General features: G+C 46.9%; 2 protein-coding genes across 2 annotated transcripts; one reads left to right on the top strand and one right to left on the bottom strand.

The window, feature by feature from the left end:
* Positions 1-7,445: 7,445 nt before the first annotated feature.
* On the bottom strand, positions 7,446-14,377 carry DPM1 (dolichyl-phosphate mannosyltransferase subunit 1, catalytic). Its single transcript, XM_032127041.1, has 9 exons — positions 14,247-14,377; positions 13,924-14,023; positions 13,209-13,242; positions 12,710-12,786; positions 12,573-12,598; positions 12,172-12,267; positions 11,308-11,376; positions 10,905-11,019; positions 7,446-7,911 (listed from the first exon to the last, which is right to left on the bottom strand). The coding sequence occupies exons 1-9, from the start codon at positions 14,351-14,353 to the stop codon at positions 7,807-7,809; spliced, it is 729 nt and encodes a 242-aa protein (XP_031982932.1). The 5' UTR covers positions 14,354-14,377; the 3' UTR covers positions 7,446-7,806.
* Positions 14,378-14,403: 26 nt separating this feature from the next.
* MOCS3 (molybdenum cofactor synthesis 3) lies at positions 14,404-16,417 on the top strand. The gene has a single exon (XM_032127040.1). The coding sequence runs from the start codon at positions 14,404-14,406 to the stop codon at positions 16,000-16,002; it is 1,599 nt and encodes a 532-aa protein (XP_031982931.1). The 3' UTR covers positions 16,003-16,417.
* Positions 16,418-22,438: the final 6,021 nt, after the last annotated feature.

The following is a 22,438-nucleotide window of genomic DNA, read 5'->3' as shown; positions in this document are numbered from 1 at the left end:
CGGCAGCGGCGCGGGGGAGACAAAGGGGGGGATGACGGGGGGGGGGGGGGGGCAGGGGGCGGGGCGGGCGGTGCGGAGCGGCCTCGGGGGCGGGGGCGGCGGTCACTGGGCCGGGGGCCCGGGGCGGGGGCGCGGGCGGCGGGCGGGGGCAGCGCCCGGGCCCCTCAGACAATACAGCCGGGTCCCGCTGCCCAGAGCCTGCCCGGGCCAAGATGGCGGCCGAGAAAGAGCGGAAGTGACGCCAGACCCTCATTAGCATACGGGACTCATTGTCCGGCGGGAGGGGAGGGGGCCGCGCCCCGGGGGGGCGGGGAAGCCCCGGGGGTCCCGGCGGGACCGGCCCCGCCGCGTCCGCGGCACCGGGCGGTGACACGGCCCCGCCACGGGGGGGCCCCCGCGGGGCGCACCGGGGCGGCCGCGGCCATGGCGGCGGCGGCGGTGGCGGCGGCGGGATCTACCCCGGTCCCGCTAGGAGGCGCCGCGCCCTGCGGCTGGGTCCGGCGCGGGGATCCCTCCGCCGCGCCCCCGGCCGGGACTACATCCCGTCCTGAGGGGCCGCCGCCGCCGGGGCGGGGGCGCGAGCTGGGCGGGGCACGTGACCGCGGGGGGCGCGCACGTGACCGCGGGGTGGCTCCGGGAGCGCGCGCGGGCCTCGTGCGGCGGCGGCGGCGGCGGCGCCTCTTCAGGGCCGCGCCCGCCCCGCCCGCCCCGGCCCCCGGGCCGCCCCGCCCCGCCCCGCCCGGCCCCGCCCGGCCCGGCCCTCCTGCCCTGCCCGCCCTGCCAGCCCGGCCCGCCAGGCTTTCGACCCGGCCTCGAGGCGCCGTGGGCCCGCCGTGCCCGCCGTGCCCGCCGTGCCCGTCAGGCGGAGGCTACGAGGATGCTGAGGGGCCTGGAGCAGCTCCGTGCCCAGGACAGGCTGAGGGAGCCGGGGCTGCTCAGCCTCGAGAGGAGCCCCAGCTGAGAGGGGCCCTCAGCCCTGGGTGTCCCTGGCTGCAGGGAGGGCTCAGGGCAGGGCCCGGGCTCTGCTCCGGGGCCCAGCAGCGGCCCCAGAGCACCGGGCAGGGCCTGAGCCCGGGAAGTTCCACCTGGACAGGAGGAAAAACTTCCCTGGGCAGTGACTGAGCACTGAACAGAGACCAGAGAGGATGTGGAGTCTTATTCCAGAACAGTCTGGACACACTCCTGTGCCATGTGCTCTGGGACGGCCCTGCTGAACAGGGAGGTGGCACCAGCTGAGCCACTGAGTGCCTCCCAGCCTGACTCGCTCCCAGATTGTGCCCATTGCAGCCTGGCCAGGGCTGGCAGGGCCCAAGCCCAGGGGAAGGGAGGAGACATTGTGTGAGGTGATGGCCATGTAGGAGCCTCGCTGGGGCACCTGCTGCCAAACCTACCATGGACTGGGACCGTGGCATTGATCAGGGGATTCCGTGAGGTGACACGGGACCTGTGTGATTTACACACTGCCATGGTCTGAAATCCAGATTTGTCACAGAACCACACAATATGCTGAGCTGGAAGGCACTCACAAGGACCATTGAGTGCAACTCCTGGCCCTGCACAGGACAGCCCCAAGAATCCCTCCATGTGCCTTCACATTTTGGGTTAGCACCCTGAAGACAAGCCAGCACCCAAAGGTGGGGCTGTGATCTTTCTGGTGTGCATGTGTGTTCCCACGCACCTGCGCAGAGACGCTCGACGTCCCATTCTGCAGCAGGAACATTGGATCAGGACAAGACTCCGCATGTGATTCTTCCTTGTGGATCATGACACTGCTCAAGATCTCTTCAACAAACGAGGACGAATTCTATAGCACAGTAAAAAAGCCCTCTAGGAGTGAAAGGGATTGACGGCTGTTGTTACTTCAGAAAGACACAAGCACTTGGAGGATGGAGTGTAATCCCCTCCATCCTCAGCATTCACGCCCTTTCTGGTTCAGTAACACGCTGGAGTTCAGCCTCACAGTGCTAGAAAGGAAAGTCCGTTTGATTTCTTGTCTGAAATATAGAAGCAGAGAAAAGTTGTCACCAATTCTTTAGACTTCATGTAGCTCAAGGATCTCCTGCATTTTCAAGTGACTGGTGTCCTCACAATGTGTATGTGCTGTTTATCACAATTCACTGAGATAGCTTTTATGAAGAATTTGGTGACATTTTGTGTCTGAGAGGCTGCTTTGAGACTTTCTCGCTCAGTGGGACATAGAAATCCCCTGCTTGTCACTTGAAGTCACACCTGGGCTTCACTGGGTGCTTCCATGGCATCTTCACATCAGTGGTCATAAGAGTCAGGAAGTCACAGAGTTTTTCTCTTACATGGAAATGTAAATTTTAAAAATTGGAAATACACAAAACTTCAAAACCAAAGCTGGTTCTTCGGCATTAAAGAGCTCCTTGAACTGAGGTACTTCGAGAGTTCCCGTGAGACACGTGTGGAATCTGTCTCAAGGAAGGAAAGCAAAGAGAGCTGGTTTGGGTTTCCTATAACAACATCATTTTGCCTTCCAAGAGTAGGTATTTTTTCTCTGATGGCACCATTATTCAAGTATGTTGAAAAACATTTCAAAATGTTGCTAAGTCAGGACCATGTTCAGAAATTCTCAATTAACTTCATGGCTGCTTGAGCCTGTCTGCTCCTGCCTAAAATACACAGCCCCAAACCTGAGCACCCTCCTATTTCAACACTTACTTATGCCTTACCACTGGCCACTTCTTAGCCATCACTTAATACAAAAAAAAAAAGACAATATAAAAACAACCCACAGACCTTCTACTCTAAGGGCTGAACTTGAGAAAACAGAAGTGTCTGAAGGTTGGAGGAACGGAGTGTAGTGGGACATGATAATGCAGCTGGAGATAGAAATGATATTTGATAGCTATTTAAGGGAATTAACACAACACGAAGATCTTTGCAAAAGACACAACAGCTCAGACACAGAGACTTGGAATCCAGACAGGAGAACTGAACAGGCTGTTGGGCATCATCCCTTGTCCTGAATTCTGGGAGCAAGTGGAAGTATCTGAGAAAGTTTGGGTCTTGCTGTATATACTTACCAGAAGATAAGATAAGGCTGGGCTGGAGATAGAGGTGGATAGAGAGTTCCCCAGGAGCAGCAATATCAAGGAGTTTCCAGCTGGGAACATTTCCAGCCATGATGGTCATACTCAGTCCATAATTGCAGTATGGAAAACCATTTGTGAAGAGTTTAGAAACTAGAATTTGGCATGGGAGGGGATGAAATGAGACCCAGATAGAAAGAAGAGTGTCAGGAGGCAGAAACACTCACTCAGTGCACAAGAGGGATGGTGAGGGAGAGAACAGGAGGGAAAGGTGATGTGGCAGCAGAAGCTGGAGCAGAAGGGAGGCACTGCCTGCTTCGGGGTAAAGCCTGCAATGACAGGGCTGAAAAGTGGGGGCAAGGATGAGAGTGGGTGTGAAAGCAGTCCTGAATGATGGACAAGATCTTGTTCTCATTCAGTTCAGGAGGGTTCTCGTGGTGGTTTGCACAGTGTGACAGCTGTCAACAGAGAGCTGGGGAAGAAAGATGAGAATTTACAAAGTTTGTGTGAAAAGATTGATGTTAAAGCTAAAATTCAAGTAGTGGGGAAGAAGGAGAAAAGGAATCCTGACACAATTTTTCTCCTGTGTGTACAGAATGAACAAAATGAAACAGAAGTTGATGGTAATAGTCTTAATATACTTTTTCTATTACAGAAGTGGGTATTGTTTCTCACAATACAGCCACTGGAAATCAGTAAAATCACTGCATTGTAAGAGATTAAACACTTCACACCAGAGGGGAGACAATTAGCACTCCCAAGCTGAATAGGTTTAATTGCATGTGTTGTGCTACTGCTTCAGGTCAAAATTGTGCCTGGATTCATCCTAGTAGTAGTTCAGGAGCAGTGTCATGCTTGGGTTTTATTCAAATACAAAATAATTAAGACAACTATTGATGGTTTTACACACAACATAATTAATTATATAATAAAAAATACAAATTAATCACCATTAAGACCACGGGTCTCACAATGATCTTTAAGACCCACTAAGCCACCTGGCTCCTGTGCTATTCAGACACTTCATCACCTGTCAACATTGGGGCCGTTTTCTGTTGAACAGTCAGTGCAACCACCTTGCAGGGATAACTTCCCATTTTATGCTCTTTGCTTTGTTGAAATCCCTCTCAATGGCTGGGTTTTCAGATCTAGTTTTGGATTAAAAATTTGGTTTTCTCTCTCCAGTTCTAGTATATTTCCCCCTGAACAGTAACAGTCTGTAAGAAAGTTTTTAATTGCCACAATGCCTGGAGAGAGAGGGTAAAATGTGGCAGGAACAGAGGAGGAAATGATGCTCAGAGTGTCTGTGCTTGGCAGTAGTTACCTTCTTTGCCCATGTCTTCTGCAGCATGGCACATGTTCTAAAACAAGGAAAAGTTTGATAAGCAGTCCTGTCCCCTGCACACCCCCTGTTCCTGCTGATCCTGATATTAGCATTTGCCTCAGCTCTGGAATGCCAGCCACTGAAATCTGGCGCTGAAGTCATCCATGCACTGAACTCAGCACGCAATCTGTCACTGAATTAATTTGTGCCAAGATTTCAATCCAGGCTTACACTTGGGATCCTGATAGACCCTCAAATAAATATTATTGATTAGTCATCATTATTTTTTACTGTTGATATGCAGAAGGTTGTGGAGCCTTGCAGTTGGATTTCTACACAGTCCACTGGAAAATCTGTTTGATTATAGTGCTTATATTGGCAGCGAGGTACATCTTTATTGCAGGCTGAGGTTAAAGGCTCAGATTTTGTCAAAAACCCAAAGCAAAAGTGAAGCTGACTCCCCTGAACCTCAGAGCAGACAAATCCTCACCAAAGAGAGCAGCCAGGAATCTGGGACTGACTCTGGATTCATATTCCAGGAGATAAATAAGCCAGGCCTTGGGGTCCGAGTGGTTGTCCCAGCTTCAGCATCCTGCTGGTCTGGGTCAGAGGGATTGAACTGCTGGGCCTTGTGCATGACACACCCAAATCTGCTCAGGGGACACACAGTCACTGGTGCCAAACGTGAGTTACCTTCTCCCCCCTGCATTAAACGTGCCCGACCAACTCCAGCCCTGCTCTAAACTGATGGGAGCCAGGAAGCAATTAAAGCTCCTGCTCCTGCCAGATGATTGAGTGCTTGCAGACACAGATTCTTAAGAAAGTATAATAGAGAAAGTGCATTAGCAAAGTATTTGTGCCTTCATAGGAAATGAATATGGATGTAATTAAGAAAAGCTGATTTATGTGGAACTGTAAAGCCAAGGACATAAAATGAAAAATTCTCAGTAAATGTCAAGTCAGTGTTTTGTGGTGGCCAAAACAAGGCAAGGCGAGTACTGCAATGGTATTAAGGAACTGAGAATTAAAATGCCACTAAATAAATCCCTAGTCCATGAATATTTAAGACATTATATGGCGTTCCAAGCACCTGATCTCCAAAGATTATAGACCTGCTGTTCCACTGTAGTCTGTTACTAACATTTTGAGAACAGCAAGATCACAAGACTTTTTTTTGCTAGGAAAAGCCAAATGGTTTGCATGGTGTGTGTGGTGAAATGAGTGTTTGTATATCCCACTAAGGAGGAAAGCCTGGATGTTCTTAATGCTGCCCCTGTCCATGGGATCCATGGATTAGATCCTTTCAGAGGGGCTTCCTACAGGCAGGTGGGTGCAGGAGACTGAGATCAGTTTTTCTTCTCTCAGGCACTATTGTGGTGTCTGCTCATGTCCTGATGCCATGGAGCTCTTGGGTTTGTTTCTTTATAGCACATTTTTTCTGATAAATCCATTACCTCTAAGCATAGTGAGAAACTTCACCTATTTACCTAAAACCTGAGTGTTGCCCTGTCACGTTTCAAACTTTCACACACTGCAGCCTACAAAATACTCCTGTATTATGACCCTAATTGTATGTGAAAGCACCTTCCTCCAAATGTGATCTCATCAATAAATGAAGGAATTTTACCAGGTAATTTTCATAATTAAAAAGTAGCCATGGACCTTCTAAAAGCTAAACTCTAATTCACAGCAGTTACATGATGAATAAGTCATATATTGGACTTCAGTTATACATCCCTACATAGAAATGAGGAAAAGATGAACTTCTTGAAGCTTAATTTGCATTCTAGCAAATGATCAGCATTATGTAAATTTAAATAAACATCTAAACCCTCATTATTTGGTCATTATAAACTTTGTAACTATTTTAAACTTAAAATAATGCTTTTTGCTATGAAACCTCCAAATGAGACATAAATAGATAAAACCTAGTTACTGCAGATTTCACTGGCCCTTAAATCCAGAGATTTATCTCTGTATATATTATTGCTCTGATTAGTCTGCAGCAAATGAAATTATATGTCATTTTCTTTAAAAAGTACAGGCAAATGTCACAAAATGTACAGTTCAGTCACTGTGATTCAGTTCCATGTGGATTCAAAACCTACAGCTACACCTTTTATTATTTTAAAGCAAGTTATATCTGAAACATTTGCTTTGGATAGTCAGCAAAGGAGAAACTATCAGAATCTGTAGAACTCCACTAGAGAACAGAGGAATAGCTCTAAAGCAGTCCACTAGAAAATAACCTTGACTGAAAGTTTTATTTTTTTTATCAATGTGATGACTCTGAAATATACATTTATCATTTATCTGCAGACTTTCTAGATTTTTTTCTAACATTAACAGCTGCATCTACTGTGCCAAAGGCATGCAGACAAACATGAGCCGAACAGGCAGCATTTTTAGGACACTTGTTGCTTCTCCTGTCACACCAATAATTTTCTGATACAGGTATCCACAAAATAAAAAAAAAGGAGAGGACATTTTTCATATAAATATATAAAGCCACTATCAGAATAATCTCATCCTCCTCCCTTTGATTGCAAGAGCTTCATAATTTCTGAGTTCTGGCTCTATCAAACCATGAAACAAAAACTTGTATTGCTCTGTTTGTACTTCCTTCCTCGGGATCTGGAGCAAATACAGACTTCGCATTGCAAACTGTTACTTGATACAAGGAAAAAATCTGAAATACCTTCCCTGAGGTGAACAGGGTCTCCTGTTCCCCTAAACCTGGTGAGAGCCCATTTCACAGGCTAAATGAATGTTTAGTTTCTAAGGAAGGTAGGGAAAGGGGCTCATGTGCTTCTGGACAAACACACAGAATACAAAATTATTCCACACATATGGTTCTCTTTCCTATCCAAAGACTATTTCTTCTTTCCAGTCTAGGCACAAACCACTGAGCTCTGTATTTCCTCTTAAACCACCCCAGCCACAAGTTGTTCTTTGTAGCTGCTTCATGACACACGTGTACACGTGCTGAGGAAAGGAAGGACACTAATTAGTATCTATTTCAATTAATATCTACAAACCACAGGACAAAGACAGGACACATTCCAGGGTTTTTTTTTGTCCTTGCTTGTCTTTATTTCAAAATCATCTTTAGCTTCTGCTGAATAATGATTCATTTCCAAATGCAAAAGATCATTTAGCTTTGTCTTCTTTATTAAGACTTAATTATTTTTACAAAAATAGAAAAGCATTAGCCTTTATTAATTTTTAGTTTAACATATAGTTCATTTCTGCAGGAAGGAGCATTCTGGGCTGCAGAATGTTTGATTTATTGTTGATGGTTGTCTAATTGTTAGGTCATAGCAGGTCTCCTGGTCACCACACAAATTATCAAGCTTTTGCTATTATATGTTTAAATCTACACAGATGTCAGAAAATGTTGATCTGAAAAAGTTACTTCAGGATGAACTTTCAGGTTGTAGCAAACAAGGTCAAGAGCCCCTTTAAGAAGGAGACAATTTCATTGCCTCCCAGTTTGGATTCTCCATAGACACGGTCCACAAATGAAATGGGAACCTGTTGAAACAAGCAAAACTGTTTTTAAGGTTCAAAACCTCAATCATCAGAAATTCTGTGAACTAAAGAATGGCCTTTGAGCTAGAGCTTGTTCAGGCATGGGGAGGAGGCAAGCACCAGGCTGGCTTCCTTTGTGTCAGTTCTTACCAGCGCTTTAATGATGCCCCATAGCTGGGGAGCATGGAATTACTTGGTTTATCACCTTTAAAGCTGATCCAAAGACATTACTCAGTGGCTGGATGATACATCCAGGCAGAGCAAACTTAGCAGCTCACAAAGCCTCCAGCATCTCCTTGTCAGCCAAATTGAGAGCCTTTGAGTCAGTGCCTCAGGAAGCACAAATCTGTCCCCACCACAAAACAGCTCAACCTCACCGCTGGCTGGGAGATGGCTTTGGAACATGACAGTGAGTATTGTAGAAACGAGAGCTCTTTTTATCAGTCTTGGGCCATTTCATAGATTATTTGCAGGATTTAAGGGCATTTAACACATTAATTTTGGTCTCCTTTATGACGTGACACTGTCCAGATGAACTCACTACTCATGAGATGTTGGGAACATTCTGCTTTCAGTCCTCTGACCACACAAAAGGGACACATGACAGGACATTCTGCCAACCTGGTGTTAGAATATTCAAGCATTTCCATATATGTTTGTCTGCAAAATTGAATTACTTCAGGACTAAAATAAAGAACTGAAATTGCAAAAGGCATTAAAAAATTGGCTTGGTGTTTTGCTAGCAGTGTCAACCAGGAATCAGCTGGCAAGAGGAACACACAACCCCAGCCCCCTGCATGTGTGCCAGAGGTTCTCTCACATTTCCAGGAGGTCAGGCCAGGACAGAAGAGAACCCAGGACAAGAGGATGGGAAGAAGATGCCCAGAAAGGCAGGCAGAGAGACTCAGCAATGACTCTGCTGTCTTAGCAGAGTCACCTTGATGATCCCAGTGACAATCCTGGCAACTCCACACAGCTGGTCTACAGGGCATGGGCAGAAATCACTGAATATGGAGGCAGGGCAGGATGGCACAAGTGGCATTTCCTGACCAAGATAATAAATGGTTAATATCTCATCTAATGAGAGGGCTCCAGTGTTACTCTTGAGCACAGCAATTAAGCACTCTGTTGTTTCTGGACTTCTGCCTTCCTTGCTTCCTTCTATCATTGCTCTCAGAGGCAGCATTTTCCAAGGCTCTATTCCATGTGCTGGAGGACACCGCACACGTGGTGAAGTACAGCGAAACAGGAGAGATGTGCATGCAACTCTGCAGGTACAGCCTGTGTCAGTTCTCATCAGCCATTTGTTCCTTTTAAAGTGGCAGAGCTCAATCTCAACTTAGCTGAAGAAATATTTTTCCCTCACAGCCACATTTTACAGCTGCATCAAAACTCCCATTCTGCCTGTGGAGCTGCAGCAAACCAGGAGTTAGATGTGCAAGTGTCACCTCTTTTGGAATCCCAGTATTACTATCTGGATAATTACAAAATATATAAAGATCTTAAGTATTGATCAGGAAATAGTGTATAAATGTATTTGAAATGTCATTGAAAACTGTCCTCCTCTGGGAAGTGACAAGAAAAACTGGTAAAAATACAATAATCTTGTTTATATGAATGCGTCAGGATCTGAACAGTGTAAGCTTGTTACAGGTGTCACAGAGGAATCTGGAAGACAAGGCCAAAGGAGAAGAATGAAGCAGTTTTTCATATGTCAGAGAGAAATCCCTTCCCACATGTTAGGGAGGGAGCAAAGGAGGGAAGAAGATGCTCCCCAGGGAATGTACTGGGTGGCCTGTGGAGGGTGGTGTAAGTGCCCACCACAAAGCAGGCCGTGCCCAGCAGGGACTGGGACACTGCAGCCCTGCAGCCTGTCTAGCAGGCTGAGAACTGCAAGACAAATACTTTATATTTGATGTCATACAACCACTACAGGCTGTCAGTAGGTGACTGGCAGGGTCAAATAACAGGCAGCAGCCAGCAGAGGTACAAGCAACACAAGATTCTCAGGTTTTTTGAAGCCAGAGAAGTGTGTTTTACTCTTTGAAAATGTATATTCAATAAAACCTCATCTCAGCCCAGGTTTCAGTATCTTGATGCAGGTGAGGAGTTAATTCAGCAATATTAGGAAACAAAATGTGAATGCAGCTGGCTGTGGAGGCCAAAGAGCTTGGGCTCAAACTCCAGCTACAGACAGCACAGGGATGCTGTTCCACAAGCGAAAAAGGTGGAAGAAAAGAGCTGCTTTGTTGTGAGGAAATGCTCTACTCTGTGTCAGTGGAGAAATGCCACACATGAAGTTTGGAGAGAGAGAAGTACAAGCACCAGAATTCTCTGACAATTCATAGTCCTGGAAACGAGGATGAAGAACTGGCTCTGAGATTCTCCTGCAGAGAGATTCCCAGTGAATTATCTTTAAAGAGACCAACAAGAGCAATTCAGTGAAAATAAAAAAGGCAGCAGACTGCTGGAGATAGAGGATCTAACAATTGCTTGGAGTTTTTTCATTGACTGTAGACAGCACATTCAAAGAGTTTAGAAGCAGAAAGTTGTGATAGCTGAAAAGCAACATGGCAATAATTGACAGAGAACAAATCTGAAATAGAATCAGGCTGCTGGAGAAAATGAAATGATTTGTAAAGACTTGAGTAGAGATGTCGATACAATAGGAAGCAGGGAAGAAAAGGCTCAGAGCAGCTCTGTGGTGTATTTTGACTTCTTTCCCTCCTTTGAAGAACCTTGCAAAATTGTGTGCTGCTAAAGAAATGGCAACAGGAAGAGGGAAGGATCTGAGAAGCACATCAGCCAGGGGAATAAATAACTGCAACTTCAGGTCTGGCATTCACCTGACAAGGCTGGAAAAAGAGAACTCCACACATGTAATTTCTTTATAGTAATTTGAAAATCTTGGCTGCTTCTTGGAAGTAGCCAGGAGTCAGCAATCTGTGTCTCCTTTAAAGGAAAGCACAATGCACTTATCCCAGCTTGCCCCATACCTCTCCAATGGTGTATCCCAGCTGTCTAGCCCGGACAATCATCTCCATCTGGAAGACGTATCCTTTAGAAACACACTTCTCCATTAGTTTCTGTAAGACTTCTTTTCTGTACAACCTGTACACAATTCCAAAGAAAATGAAACCTGAAGCACAATTTCTGGAATTTAGAAATCCAGACAGCGTGTAGGAATCTGAAGTGCAATCACTCAGCTCATTACGATTTATAAAACTCTCTAACGAGGTCATGGGAGCAGCAGTTCTTGCAATCTAATCCACTACTTCTTCCACCCTTTCCAAACGATTTCCTAGTCCACAGTAAAGAAGGTCTGCTCTTACTCCAGTTCCTTGTCTAGCAGTTTCTTAATTTCCAGTAAACTTTAGGAATTGCAAACCAGACCCATACCTGAAGCTCCCTGTTAGATCCGATGCCCCTGGTCTCAGCAAGACCTGAGTCAGAAAATTGGCTCCACGACTGTGAAAGAAAACATCAATGTTAGAGTTGTGTAGTGCAAAAAGATGGGCACTTATTCCAGCCATTAAAAACCAGGAAAAATCCAAATCCACTCCCTGTGATACCACCTCCAGATCAGACTGCAACACAGCTTGTGCTCCAGATTCTTTGCAGGATAAATAAATCACCATTAGCTTCTGCCTGTTCTCTGAAATCAGGTGCTGGAGAGGGGACTCCCCAGAAACTCCGTGATTCCCTGGGGGTCCCTGTAAGCCCTGCCAGGGCAGCCTCACATGTTCAGAGCAGCTGGACAGAGCCTTGGGTTGGGTGAAACCCCTCCCTGGTGCTCACTGCCACTGGAGCAAGGCCTAAGTAATCACTGATTGACACTGATTGTGCCACATCACTCTTAGCTTGTGACTCATGGCAGTGTCACCAGAGGGGCTTGGCAGGGCATTCGCTGGGGACAGAAAGGAGCACTCCAGCTGTGCAGGCTGAGCGTGTCCTTCACACCTGACACGCCTCAGAGTCGCAGCCCCTTCCCTGGATGATGGAACTGGATCTCTGTCCCAACCTGAGGCTACTGTTCCCATCCATTTTCCAAGTCCACCCATATCATTCCAGTCCTTCTCGGTGGATTTTAACCAAAGAATTTGCCAGTAGTGGGTGCTTCTGGTGTTTCATGTGATTCTGCAGTGCCCAGCAGGCACAGCAGTTCTGGGGACTAAAGACTCAGTTCAGCTTACAGGGATGGAGTACTTGGAATTATTATTTATAAATAACAAATTTCTGGGTAAAGAGCTGAAAAGTACTAACCTGATTAACTTTCTTTTCAAATCCCAGCCATACACTCCTCCATCTCCTTTATATCTTGTTCCAGATACAATATCAAAATTGCCTTCTTTCTGCTTTCTATAAACAATTGGTTTTATCAGAAAAACTGGAGGAATGTTTCAAAGTACAAATTTCAAAGTAAGAACAATCAATGTTCCAGTACAAAATCTGTATTTTACAGACTTTTGAACAAATAAGAAGAGAGGAAAGCAATAGTTAGGGTGGCTATGAACATTATTTAAACACCTGTTAATTGTTCTCTTATAAAGAGCTACTTCAGGGAAATCTTATAATTACCTTTTATCCAGTATGACATAGAATTTCATAGACTGCCTCATAAATAATTTATAAAGCACAACTTTCATACTAGAATTGGCACCTACCTGATAAACTCTGGAATAAATTTTGGCTGAAATGGAAGAAAAACAGATCAGAAAAAAGGGCAGGAGTAAAATAACAGCAACGACTGAAAAGTGAATTAGAACAGACAGTACCCACAGTACATAAAATCCAGCCTTACATGGTGGGAGAGGTCAGCATCCATAATAACGATGAAATTCCCAGTGGCATACTTCATTCCATGGATATAAGCAGTGCCTGATGGAAACAGAAATAACTTCCCTCACTCTTTTAACGTGGAAATGCACAGACAAACTTCGCTTGAGGAGTGGGTCACTACTTGAAATGTCATTTACAAAAGCACCACATGCACTTAGGAGGCACAGGAAACAGGACTCAGGTTCCAAATCATCACCAGTAGTTCAAACTCTCATTCTGTGCTCAGTGGATGCAGGGCAGGAGGGAGGATCAGGTTTGAGGTTCAGGGGAACATTTTATAAACACACTGGGATTTTCATATGTGCATTTTTTAAGCTTGTTTGTTTACAAGCAACTTGATGAAAACATGTTTCAGCTTTTGGGCTTTACAGTGATTTTTTTCTGGACCTTTATACACTGGATCGATCAAAGTATGCAGCAGATTTTTTTTTTTGTATTAATCAGAGTTAATAAGGACTTACCCAGGCCCAGCTTCCTTGCTCTGGGTCTCAGAAGCTACAGGAGATATAAAAAACACATAAATTACTTGACATGTGGTTTTAAAAAAGACTAAAACTCCCCATATATTTTTTTTCTTAAAACAATCTTCATAAATTCAACTTAACCCAGAAATACTTTAAGAGGCCTAGCATTTATGCAATAACAGATTGGAGAAGTATCTGACTGCCACTAAGTAAATGACAGCTTCTTGTATATAACTGAGGGTTATGCAGTAAGATATTACATAGATAAAAATAATAAATAAAAAACTCCTGGTCTTGAGGAATGCAATGAGACAGATTAAAAACAAAGCACGAGCCCAGCCCAGCTTTCATCTTTCCAATTTCCTTACTGCTGCAGTCAATTAAAATGAAATGAAATCTTATCCAAATCCCATCTTTTCCCCAGGCCTGCACCAAGTACAGCAACACCCACCAGTCACTGCTCAGGAGCACACAGCAATGCACTAAGTACTGACAACATTTTGCAAACATCAATTCACGATTTTGCGTATTTGTTCAGAATGCAGCATTATGAACTATCATGGTCTTACACTTGTCTAAAGTGGGGTACAACAAGGATGTAAAAAAGTGCAGAATCCAGGGAATCCATCTCAGTTCTCAAGGACTTATAGTACTTTCCAATACAACAACTACAAAAAAAAACAAGTAAAAAAATTCCGAATACACAACTCACTATTTTATCTGATCCATATATTTTTTCCAGTTGCTGAGCAACTTCCTGTGTCCCATCCGGGCTTCCATCATCTATGATGATAATTTCAAAATCGATTCCACTGAAACAATAATTATTTCCCAATGAAATAATTCCCATGACATTATTTCCCATTTGTGCCGCCACCGTGCCACTTTATGGCCGTCTATTTCCCAGCCCTACAGACACGGCTGTCGCTCCTCAACGCCGTCCAAACGCCACACCGGGAGCGTTTATCCCGCTCCGAGCCCCGGCCATCCGCGCCCCGGGCTGTCCCGCGGCCGCTGGCGGTGCGCCGCCGGTACCTGTCGCTGAAGGTGCGCGCCAGCAGCCACACGACGAGGGGCAGGTTGTCGCGCTCGTTGTAGGTGGGCAGCAGCACCGACACCCGCGCGGGGCCCCGCGCCGCCATGGCGGCAGTGACGCGGCGGAAGCGGCGGGGCCCGCGGGAGCGGCGCGGCCATGGCGGGAGCGGCGGCGCGGCTGCGGGCCGAGATCCGCCGGCGGGAGCGGGAGCTGCGCGGGCTGCGGGAGCGGCTGGCGGCCGAGCTGGCGCGGGGGGACACCGCCGAGCAGCAGGAGGACAGGGAGCGGGAGCAGCAGGAGGAGGGAGCCTGCGGGCTGCGGCAGCCCTCGGCGGCCGAGCTGGCGCGGGGGGACGCGGGGGATGCCGAGGATGAGGATGGAGCCCGCGGGATGCGGGAGCGGCTGGCGGCCGAGCTGGCGCGGGGGGACTCGGGGGATGCTGACGAGGAGGATGAGGATGATGATGATGAGGAGGAGGAGACGGAGGGAGCCCTCGGCTTCCCCGCGGAGCTGCCGCCGCTGCCGGCGCGGTCGGCGCTGAGCGCGGCCGAGATCCTGCGGTACAGCCGGCAGCTGGTGCTGCCCGAGCTGGGCGTGCGCGGGCAGCTGCGCCTGGCGCGGAGCTCCGTGCTGGTGGTGGGCTGCGGCGGGCTCGGCTGTCCCCTGGCGCAGTACCTGGCGGCGGCCGGCGTGGGCCGCCTGGGGCTGGTGGATCACGACGTGGTGGAGACGAGCAACCTGCAGCGGCAGGTGCTGCACGGCGAGGCGCGGCGCGGGCGGCCCAAGGCGCGCTCGGCGGCCGCGGCGCTGCGGCGGCTGAACTCGGCCGTGCAGTACGTGCCCTACCGCGGGGCGCTGCGGCCGCGCTCCGCGCTGCGCCTCGTGCGCCAGTACGACATCGTGGCCGACTGCTCCGACAACGTCCCCACCCGCTACCTGGTGAGCGACGCCTGCGTGCTGGCCGGGAGGCCGCTGGTGTCCGGCAGCGCCCTGCGGCTCGAGGGGCAGCTCGTCGTGTACAACTACCGCGGGGGACCCTGCTACCGCTGCCTGTTCCCCCGGCCGCCCCCGCCGGACACCGTCACCAACTGTGCCGATGGCGGCGTGCTGGGCGTCGTCACCGGCATCATCGGCTGCATCCAGGCCCTGGAGGTGCTGAAGATCGCCTCGGGAATGGGCTCCTCCTTCAGCCAGTCCATGCTGATGTTCGATGCCCTCGAAGGGAGATTCCGCAACATCAAGCTGCGGCCGAAGAAAGCGGACTGTGCCGTGTGCGGGGACAATCCCAGCATCACCTGCCTGCAGGATTACGAGGCGTTCTGCGGTTCCTCTGCCACGGACAAGTGCAGGACTTTACAGCTGCTGCCCAGCCAGGACAGGATCTCTGTGCACCAGTACAAGGAGCTGCTGGATGAGCAGGTCCCTCACGTGCTGCTGGATGTCCGCTCGCAGGTGGAGGTGGATATCTGCCGCCTGGAACACGCTGTCCACATCCCTCTGAGTAAACTGGAAGAGAAAAATGAAGAATCTATGCAGTATTTACAAAAAAGAATTTGCGAAGAAAAGCAGAGGACTGATGACCAAACCTCTCTCCCTGTATATGTTGTTTGCAAGTTAGGAAATGATTCCCAGAAGGCTGTAAAAATTCTGCAGGAGTTACCTGCCAAAGAATTTGGTTCTGTGTTAGCTAAGGATATTAAAGGGGGGCTCATGGCTTGGGCCACTAAAATTGACTCAACATTTCCTCAGTACTAGAATTTTAAATGGTGAAAAAACCCACACATTTTCCTAGTAAGTTCTATAAGGTTTCATCTTCTCTGTGTAATGGCTAAATCACATGGAAAAACCAGATAGAAATACAATGCTGCTTTTTTATGTTACCTTCCCCCCCCCCAAAAATGCGTATTTTTGTAGCTGTCTGATTATTTTTATAAAAATGTAAATCTATCCATGAAAATGGGAAGAAATGCGTGCCTTGGTTATGATTTAATAGTAAAAACTTGGCCTAACTACTGACTTGTGGACGTCATAATTTGAATAGCTCCTAATTAGCAATTTTAACCTGGAAAACGACAAGTCACAGCAATCCTGTTTTTGGTCAATCTCTAAACTGCTTAACAAATTGAAACAGTGCATGAAATGAATAAAAAATAATTACTGGTAATCTCTAGCTGGTCTGTAGCACTATTGATCTGTCACAGGGAAGTGCCAGGACAGCACTAATGAGACCATGGTGGTCAACATCTTTCAGTTCTCTGTAGAAGCCTTGTGTATTTATGGACTAGAACAGCACCAGGGTGTTAAGAACTTCCAGAGCCATCCATCCTCATTTGTTGGATGGCAAAGCAGTGGATTCTCCAGCTTGAATAGAGAAACTGAGGCTAACTGTTAATAAGACATAAGTTTGACCCCAGAAAGTTTGTAAAACAGAATGCTTTTATCAGTGCTTAGAAGATTTCAGAGACTGAGAAATAATGAGGAGGTGAGAGAGGAAAAACTAGATATTTATCTTCCCTCCTGCAAGGACAAAGACCTATTTCCTGAGTTTTCTCCCTGTTGCTGTGGCAGTTGCACCTCCCCAGTTGTATTCGCTGGCATGAAGAGCTCTGCACATCTGGGGAGTGTCTGTACTTAACTGAATGAAAAGAAAGAGAAATAAATAGCTTCTCAACAGAGCTGCCTGAGGCCTCATCACCTCAGCATAGTAATTATCTCCTTATATTAATTAAGGTATGGATTTCTTTACTTGCTGAGGAGGAAAAAAACACCTGTCATGACTAATCTTCACATTGTACCAGGGAAAAAAAAAGAAGAGTGCCATTATAATTAGTAGTTGAAAAGGTGTATTTTGGTAAAATAAATTTGAGAACAGCCACACTCCCAGCTGTATTATACCATGCCATGGTTCTAGCAATGGCAGTCTCATGAAGGAACAGTAGTGACTTTGAAAACAGAGAGTCAGATCTTGCAGTTTAGAGGACAATGGAAGCATGGAAGGCCAGGACTTAAAGTAAACTTTAGTGTTTGTGGTGTGTGCCCAAGAGTCGTTGGGTTGTGGAGGCACAGCTCAGTCACAATGTCTGGATTCTGAGGGTTTTGTGTCTTGGGGATAAGAAACCAGGGGGCCTTGTTTGAAATGCCTGAGCGGGGTTTGAATTCTTCTGTCTGTACTGTGATGTCAAGAGGAGACTGAAACGTAAAAGGCAGCAGCAGCAGTAATTCTGTAATACCCACAAGTGGATGGTGTGTCACGCATCCCTCTGAGCTGACAAAGGCATTCCTTTCAGTCATTCCAAGCAAGGTGATCCCAAGGATTTGGGGAGAAGGGAAAAACTCCTTGATTCTAAATCTGAGTGTGTAGTAGTCAGGTGTAAATTCTTTCCCCTGGTTACAGGGTTGTTTTGCATATGTGTTGTCCTGTAAATGCAGTCCTTGGCAGTGCTGGACTCTTTGAAGATAGGCTGAAAAATCAAGGATCATGAAATCATAGCTAAGCCCAAACCATTCTTATTATTGGAGGCTTATCTTGTGTTTTGACTTGCTTTAGTTCCTGAACTCCAAACATGCGGCTTCTCCGTTCACTGGGAGAAACTCTACTTTGAAATTCTAAGGGAAGCACTAAAACTTTATGACTTTGTGTTGCTGCCAAAGCACTGTTGAAATGTTGGGGTGTGTTGACACTGTGAATGAAGAGAAGCTGCTTTAGCCAAGGAGCTCTGATCATGCTGGGCTGTATTGTCAGGAGGGATAAGGTCAGGACGAGATCACCTTGTCCTTCGTCCTCGATGTCATGGGGTTGTTTTTGCTAATAAAAACTTAACTGTTCAAAACAAAACTTTGCATTAGGTCCTTAAAATACTGCAAGCACAAGTTTGTCCTTGTTTTTTTTAATGCAAAAGCTTTTAGCTGTCCTTTGTGAAACTACAGAAAGAATAATGTGAGGGCCGGGTGCTAGGTGGCACTGCAAGTTAATAAACCACAGCATTCCCGAGCTTCTGAGATGCATTGCAAGCTTAGCAAGAGCTGAGGTTCCTTGTGCAAATCCATTATTGTGCAGGTTTTTTGGAAAAAAGACCAGGGACATAAAATAAAATGGAGATGAATATTAATGTGGATTAGGGTAGCAAAATTTGGAGCAATGTAACCGACAGGAAAACGCACACACAAATTGGTTTGTGGCATTAACCTTTTGTAGTTTGTGTTACTTGGTTAAACATACCAGCCCTGCTCACACTGCAGCTTCAACATCTTGGTGTTCAGCCAGAGAAGAAACTATCCCTAGACTGCACTAGGGATGATTAAGGTGATGGTACCCACTGAGAGCCAGAGTCAAGCTACAGCTGGAGCCACGGCCAGCGTGTGGAAAGCAGCACCTGGGCAGGAGAACAGGCTGTACCAACACACTGTGCACGGCTCCAGCTGCTCCCTGGGACCCCGAGCTGGGTGCTCACTGCCACGTTTGGTGCCCTGACCCTTTGCTGGCAGTCACTGGAGGAAGGCACTGGCAGTGGGATGTTCCCGTGGCCCCGCTGTGAGAAGAAGCTGTAGTTTGGTTCACAAGGTGTTCCTGCTGTTGCTAGGAGACCAAATCCCTGCTGGTGAAGAAAGGTTATCTCCAAATTTAAAATGGCTCCTTAGCAATTTGAGTGGGAAATGAAGTCTCTTAGGCAAATGGGCATTCACCTGCTCAGGAGCGGTGGAAGGAGTCATGGAATCACAGGATGGCTTGGGTGGGAAGGGACCTTAAAGCTCATCTCATTCCAACCCACCTTCCACCACCTCAGGGTGCTCCAAGCCCATCCAACCTGGCCTTGGACACTTCCAGGGATGGGGCAGCCACAGCTTCTCTGGGCACCCTGTGCCAGGGCCTCCCCACCCTTACATTAATAAAAATCTTCCTTATCATTAGTCTGAATCTACCCTTTTAAGTTTTAATCAGTTCCCCTTGTCCTATTGCTACAGGCCCTGCTGAAAAGTTCTTATTTTGTGAAACACACTTCTAACTTCACTGTGTAAGGGTTTGAAATTCTTAAAAATCATTACAATGTTTAAACTTGTCCTTTTATATATGTATTTATATGTACACATATGTATGTGCACACCTGGAGGTGTACTCCAGATGCTGGGACAGGCATTTCAGGCAGAATTTATAGAAGTAATTTCCAGGACCTGCATCTTGTCATTTCAAACATGCTTCTGAAACTCTGCTCTCAGTTTGACTTTACTACTGGAGTAGTGGGAGGTAGCAGGTGTGACAGTGATTGGAACTCCTTAAAACACTCTATAGCTGCCTTTTCATCCTCAATTAGATTATTATCTTTTTTTTTTTTCTTTGAACTAGATTCTGTCATTTATTTTAGAAATAAAACCATAACTTTACTTACCAGGCTGCTCTTGTGCAAGTGATGGAGGTGTTTACATTGCTCCATGTGACCTTGAAAATCTTAACTTTAGTCATATAAAGTTGCATTAGCCTTTTGAAAAATACCACTTATCAATATTCCAACCCAATAAATGCTGTATAAATATTTGTAGGAGTTTCACACTTCCCAGAAGTAATGGTGGTATCTTCATCCTTGTTTCCTTGCAGATCCAGCAGCCTGCTCTGGAAATGAGAGGCCACGGCTGCAGTGCAATGGATTGAGTATTTTCCTCTGGATTTAAAAAAGAACTTCCCTGAATATTTTATCCACCCTTTTAAAGTCGGCTGGTGCGGGTGGATGCTTTAGGACAGGGAATTGCCGGGAGCTGCCGGGAGCGGCCCGTAGATGGCAATGCAAGATCCTTGGATCAGGCACATTCCCTCTCCGCATGGATGAAAGCCCGTTCCGTTCCCAAACACTGACTCACACCCCGCAATTTACGGTGTTTCTCAGTGATTCTTGACTCTTCCAGCAGCACGGAGCCACCTCTGGGGCCAGGTGGGCATCTGGGGCACTGTCCCTCTCCAAGTGAGAAATACAGTCATACACAAGTGCAGCAAATGACCAGAGCTGCATTTACAGGGACCACTTGTCCTTTGGCTCTGCCTGTCAGGAATGTGCAAAAATGTAACTGTACCTCATCACAGCATCCCAGAATCCCAGAATCCCAGAGTCACTGAGGTTGGAAAAGACCTCCATGAAGGTCTTCATGGAAGCATCGAGTCCACTCTGTGCCCGATGCCCACCTTGTCCCCAGCCCAGAGCCCTGAGTGCCACCTCCAGCCCTTCCTTGGACACCTCCAGGGATGGGCACTCCAAACCTCCCTGGGCAGCCCCTGCCAAGGTCTGAGCACCCTTTCCATGGGGAAATCCCTCCTGAATTCTCCTGGTGCTTGCAGCACTTCAGCTGTGGGCCGGAGCTCCAGCTGTCAGTGGAGGGCGAGGAGGCAGCAGGGACAAAATGCACCAGCAGCTTTCCCCAGGCCCCTCCTAAAGGAGAGTTTTCTCATATCAATTTCAGGGCTTTTGGAAACCTCCCCTCACTCTGCCATGTGATGCTTTGCAGCCTTAACTTTGCCCACTCATGTTGTCCCCAGAAATATTCCTCTCCAAATTTAAAGTCACCTGCAATTGCGCTGTTGGGTTTGGTTTGCATGAGGATAATATTTATCGATTTCCCAAAATGTGCTTTTCTTTATGAGTGAAAGAAACTGAGTCATCTTTTCCTTGGCTGACCTGGGAGCTGCCATCGCTGTGAAAGCTACGGATGATATCTCTCAGCTGCTTTGTGACATGAGGTGCATCACTAATGAGAATGGGAGCAGCACTTCAATTTATCGTTCAGCCATTCTGTGTCAAAACTTAATTTCTCTATAGAATTAACTATAGATATTTATGCTGGTGCCTGCTTTGTTCCTGAGATAGGCATCATTTAAATTATATTGCTATCTTTAACAGAAAGATAAACATTATTATCTTGCTGACCACTTCACTTGCATGACTGAGAGCTGCCAAGTTTTTTTAAAAATCCCGATCTCCAGATGATGGCTGGGAATTTCTTATATTCCAGGTCAGTCCCCTGAGCAGGCTAATTGTTGCAGTTTACAGCCCAGTTTTTCTGGAGCTACACTGAATGTAGGAGTTAAATTATGACCATAATTAAAGATGGCTACAAAGCTGCTGTCATTAACGAGGGAAGCTGACAAAGGAGGAGCTGAGAACTCAGCCTGACAAAGTCACACAGGTTTGTGTGCCCTGCCTGGCTCTGGGGCTGCACAAGGCTCCAGCTCCTGTCACAAGGCCTACAGGGATAACGAATGAATATTTATAAAGTGTAGCAAATATGCTCTAATTACCCTAATTGGCCTGCTGTTGTTCCAGTTATGGCAGAACTTTATTTCTGTTCAAGTGACATTTGCTTCTGGATTAGCTCCTGCAGGCAAAGAGAAAGTAAGAGCCCTGCTGGAGGGGGCAGAAGATCCCCTGATATTCTGATCCTGAAGTTTCCTCACCACGCTCCTGGCAGGCTCCTAGCTAATAACATTCCTCATCTCGTTAGAGATTTCTGTGGAGTATTTCCAGGGATGTGAGACCCTGGGAAATGACAAACAATGAGCAAAAAGGGAGGGAGGACTAGTTTTATTGTTAATAATTTATAGGCCGAACTCTGAACATTTTCAGTGTGGCAGCACACAAAATTCTCCTTCACTTTATTTGTGGTGTAGAAATGTATCTTTGTTTGTGGTGTATGGTTTTGCACAGTGAGTGACAGCCACCAGACAAGGAGCCCTGCTGAGGGCATGGCAGAGGAGTGAGTGGGTGAATCTAGTGGTTTGCATTTTCTGCTGTGGCGATAGAACTTTGGAGGTGCATTTTTGTTGACAGGGGTGACATTCACCTGCTGTCATGAGCTCTAGTTCCATGCCTTCAGAACGTTTGGGGTTCTGCAGGCTGCACTCCCTGTGTCTGTGGGATACTCCAGACCCACCAGCTCATTGCACTTGGGATTTTTTCCTCCCTGTATTTTGGTACTACTACCCTCTTTTGGATAAATAGATACTAAATCCGCTGTCAAATCTTGCGTGAGGTAGCCAACAGAACTATTAACACAGAAAAAAGGGGCCATGTAGTATTGTACCAACTCCTGGTAGTAAATGGTGAGTACTGACTGTGGAAATGGTGAAACCTCCAACACCCCAGCCAGAGTCAGCTGCTCAGGGCAGGGGTTTGTGGCACTGACTGATGTGAGCAGGGACTGATGTCATGGT

This window comes from Corvus moneduloides, chromosome 17, assembly GCF_009650955.1.
Source record: "Corvus moneduloides isolate bCorMon1 chromosome 17, bCorMon1.pri, whole genome shotgun sequence".
NCBI classification, from domain to species: Eukaryota; Metazoa; Chordata; class Aves; order Passeriformes; family Corvidae; genus Corvus; species Corvus moneduloides.
Note: the sequence above shows the minus strand (reverse complement) of the source record. Positions and strands in the feature narration are given on the sequence as shown.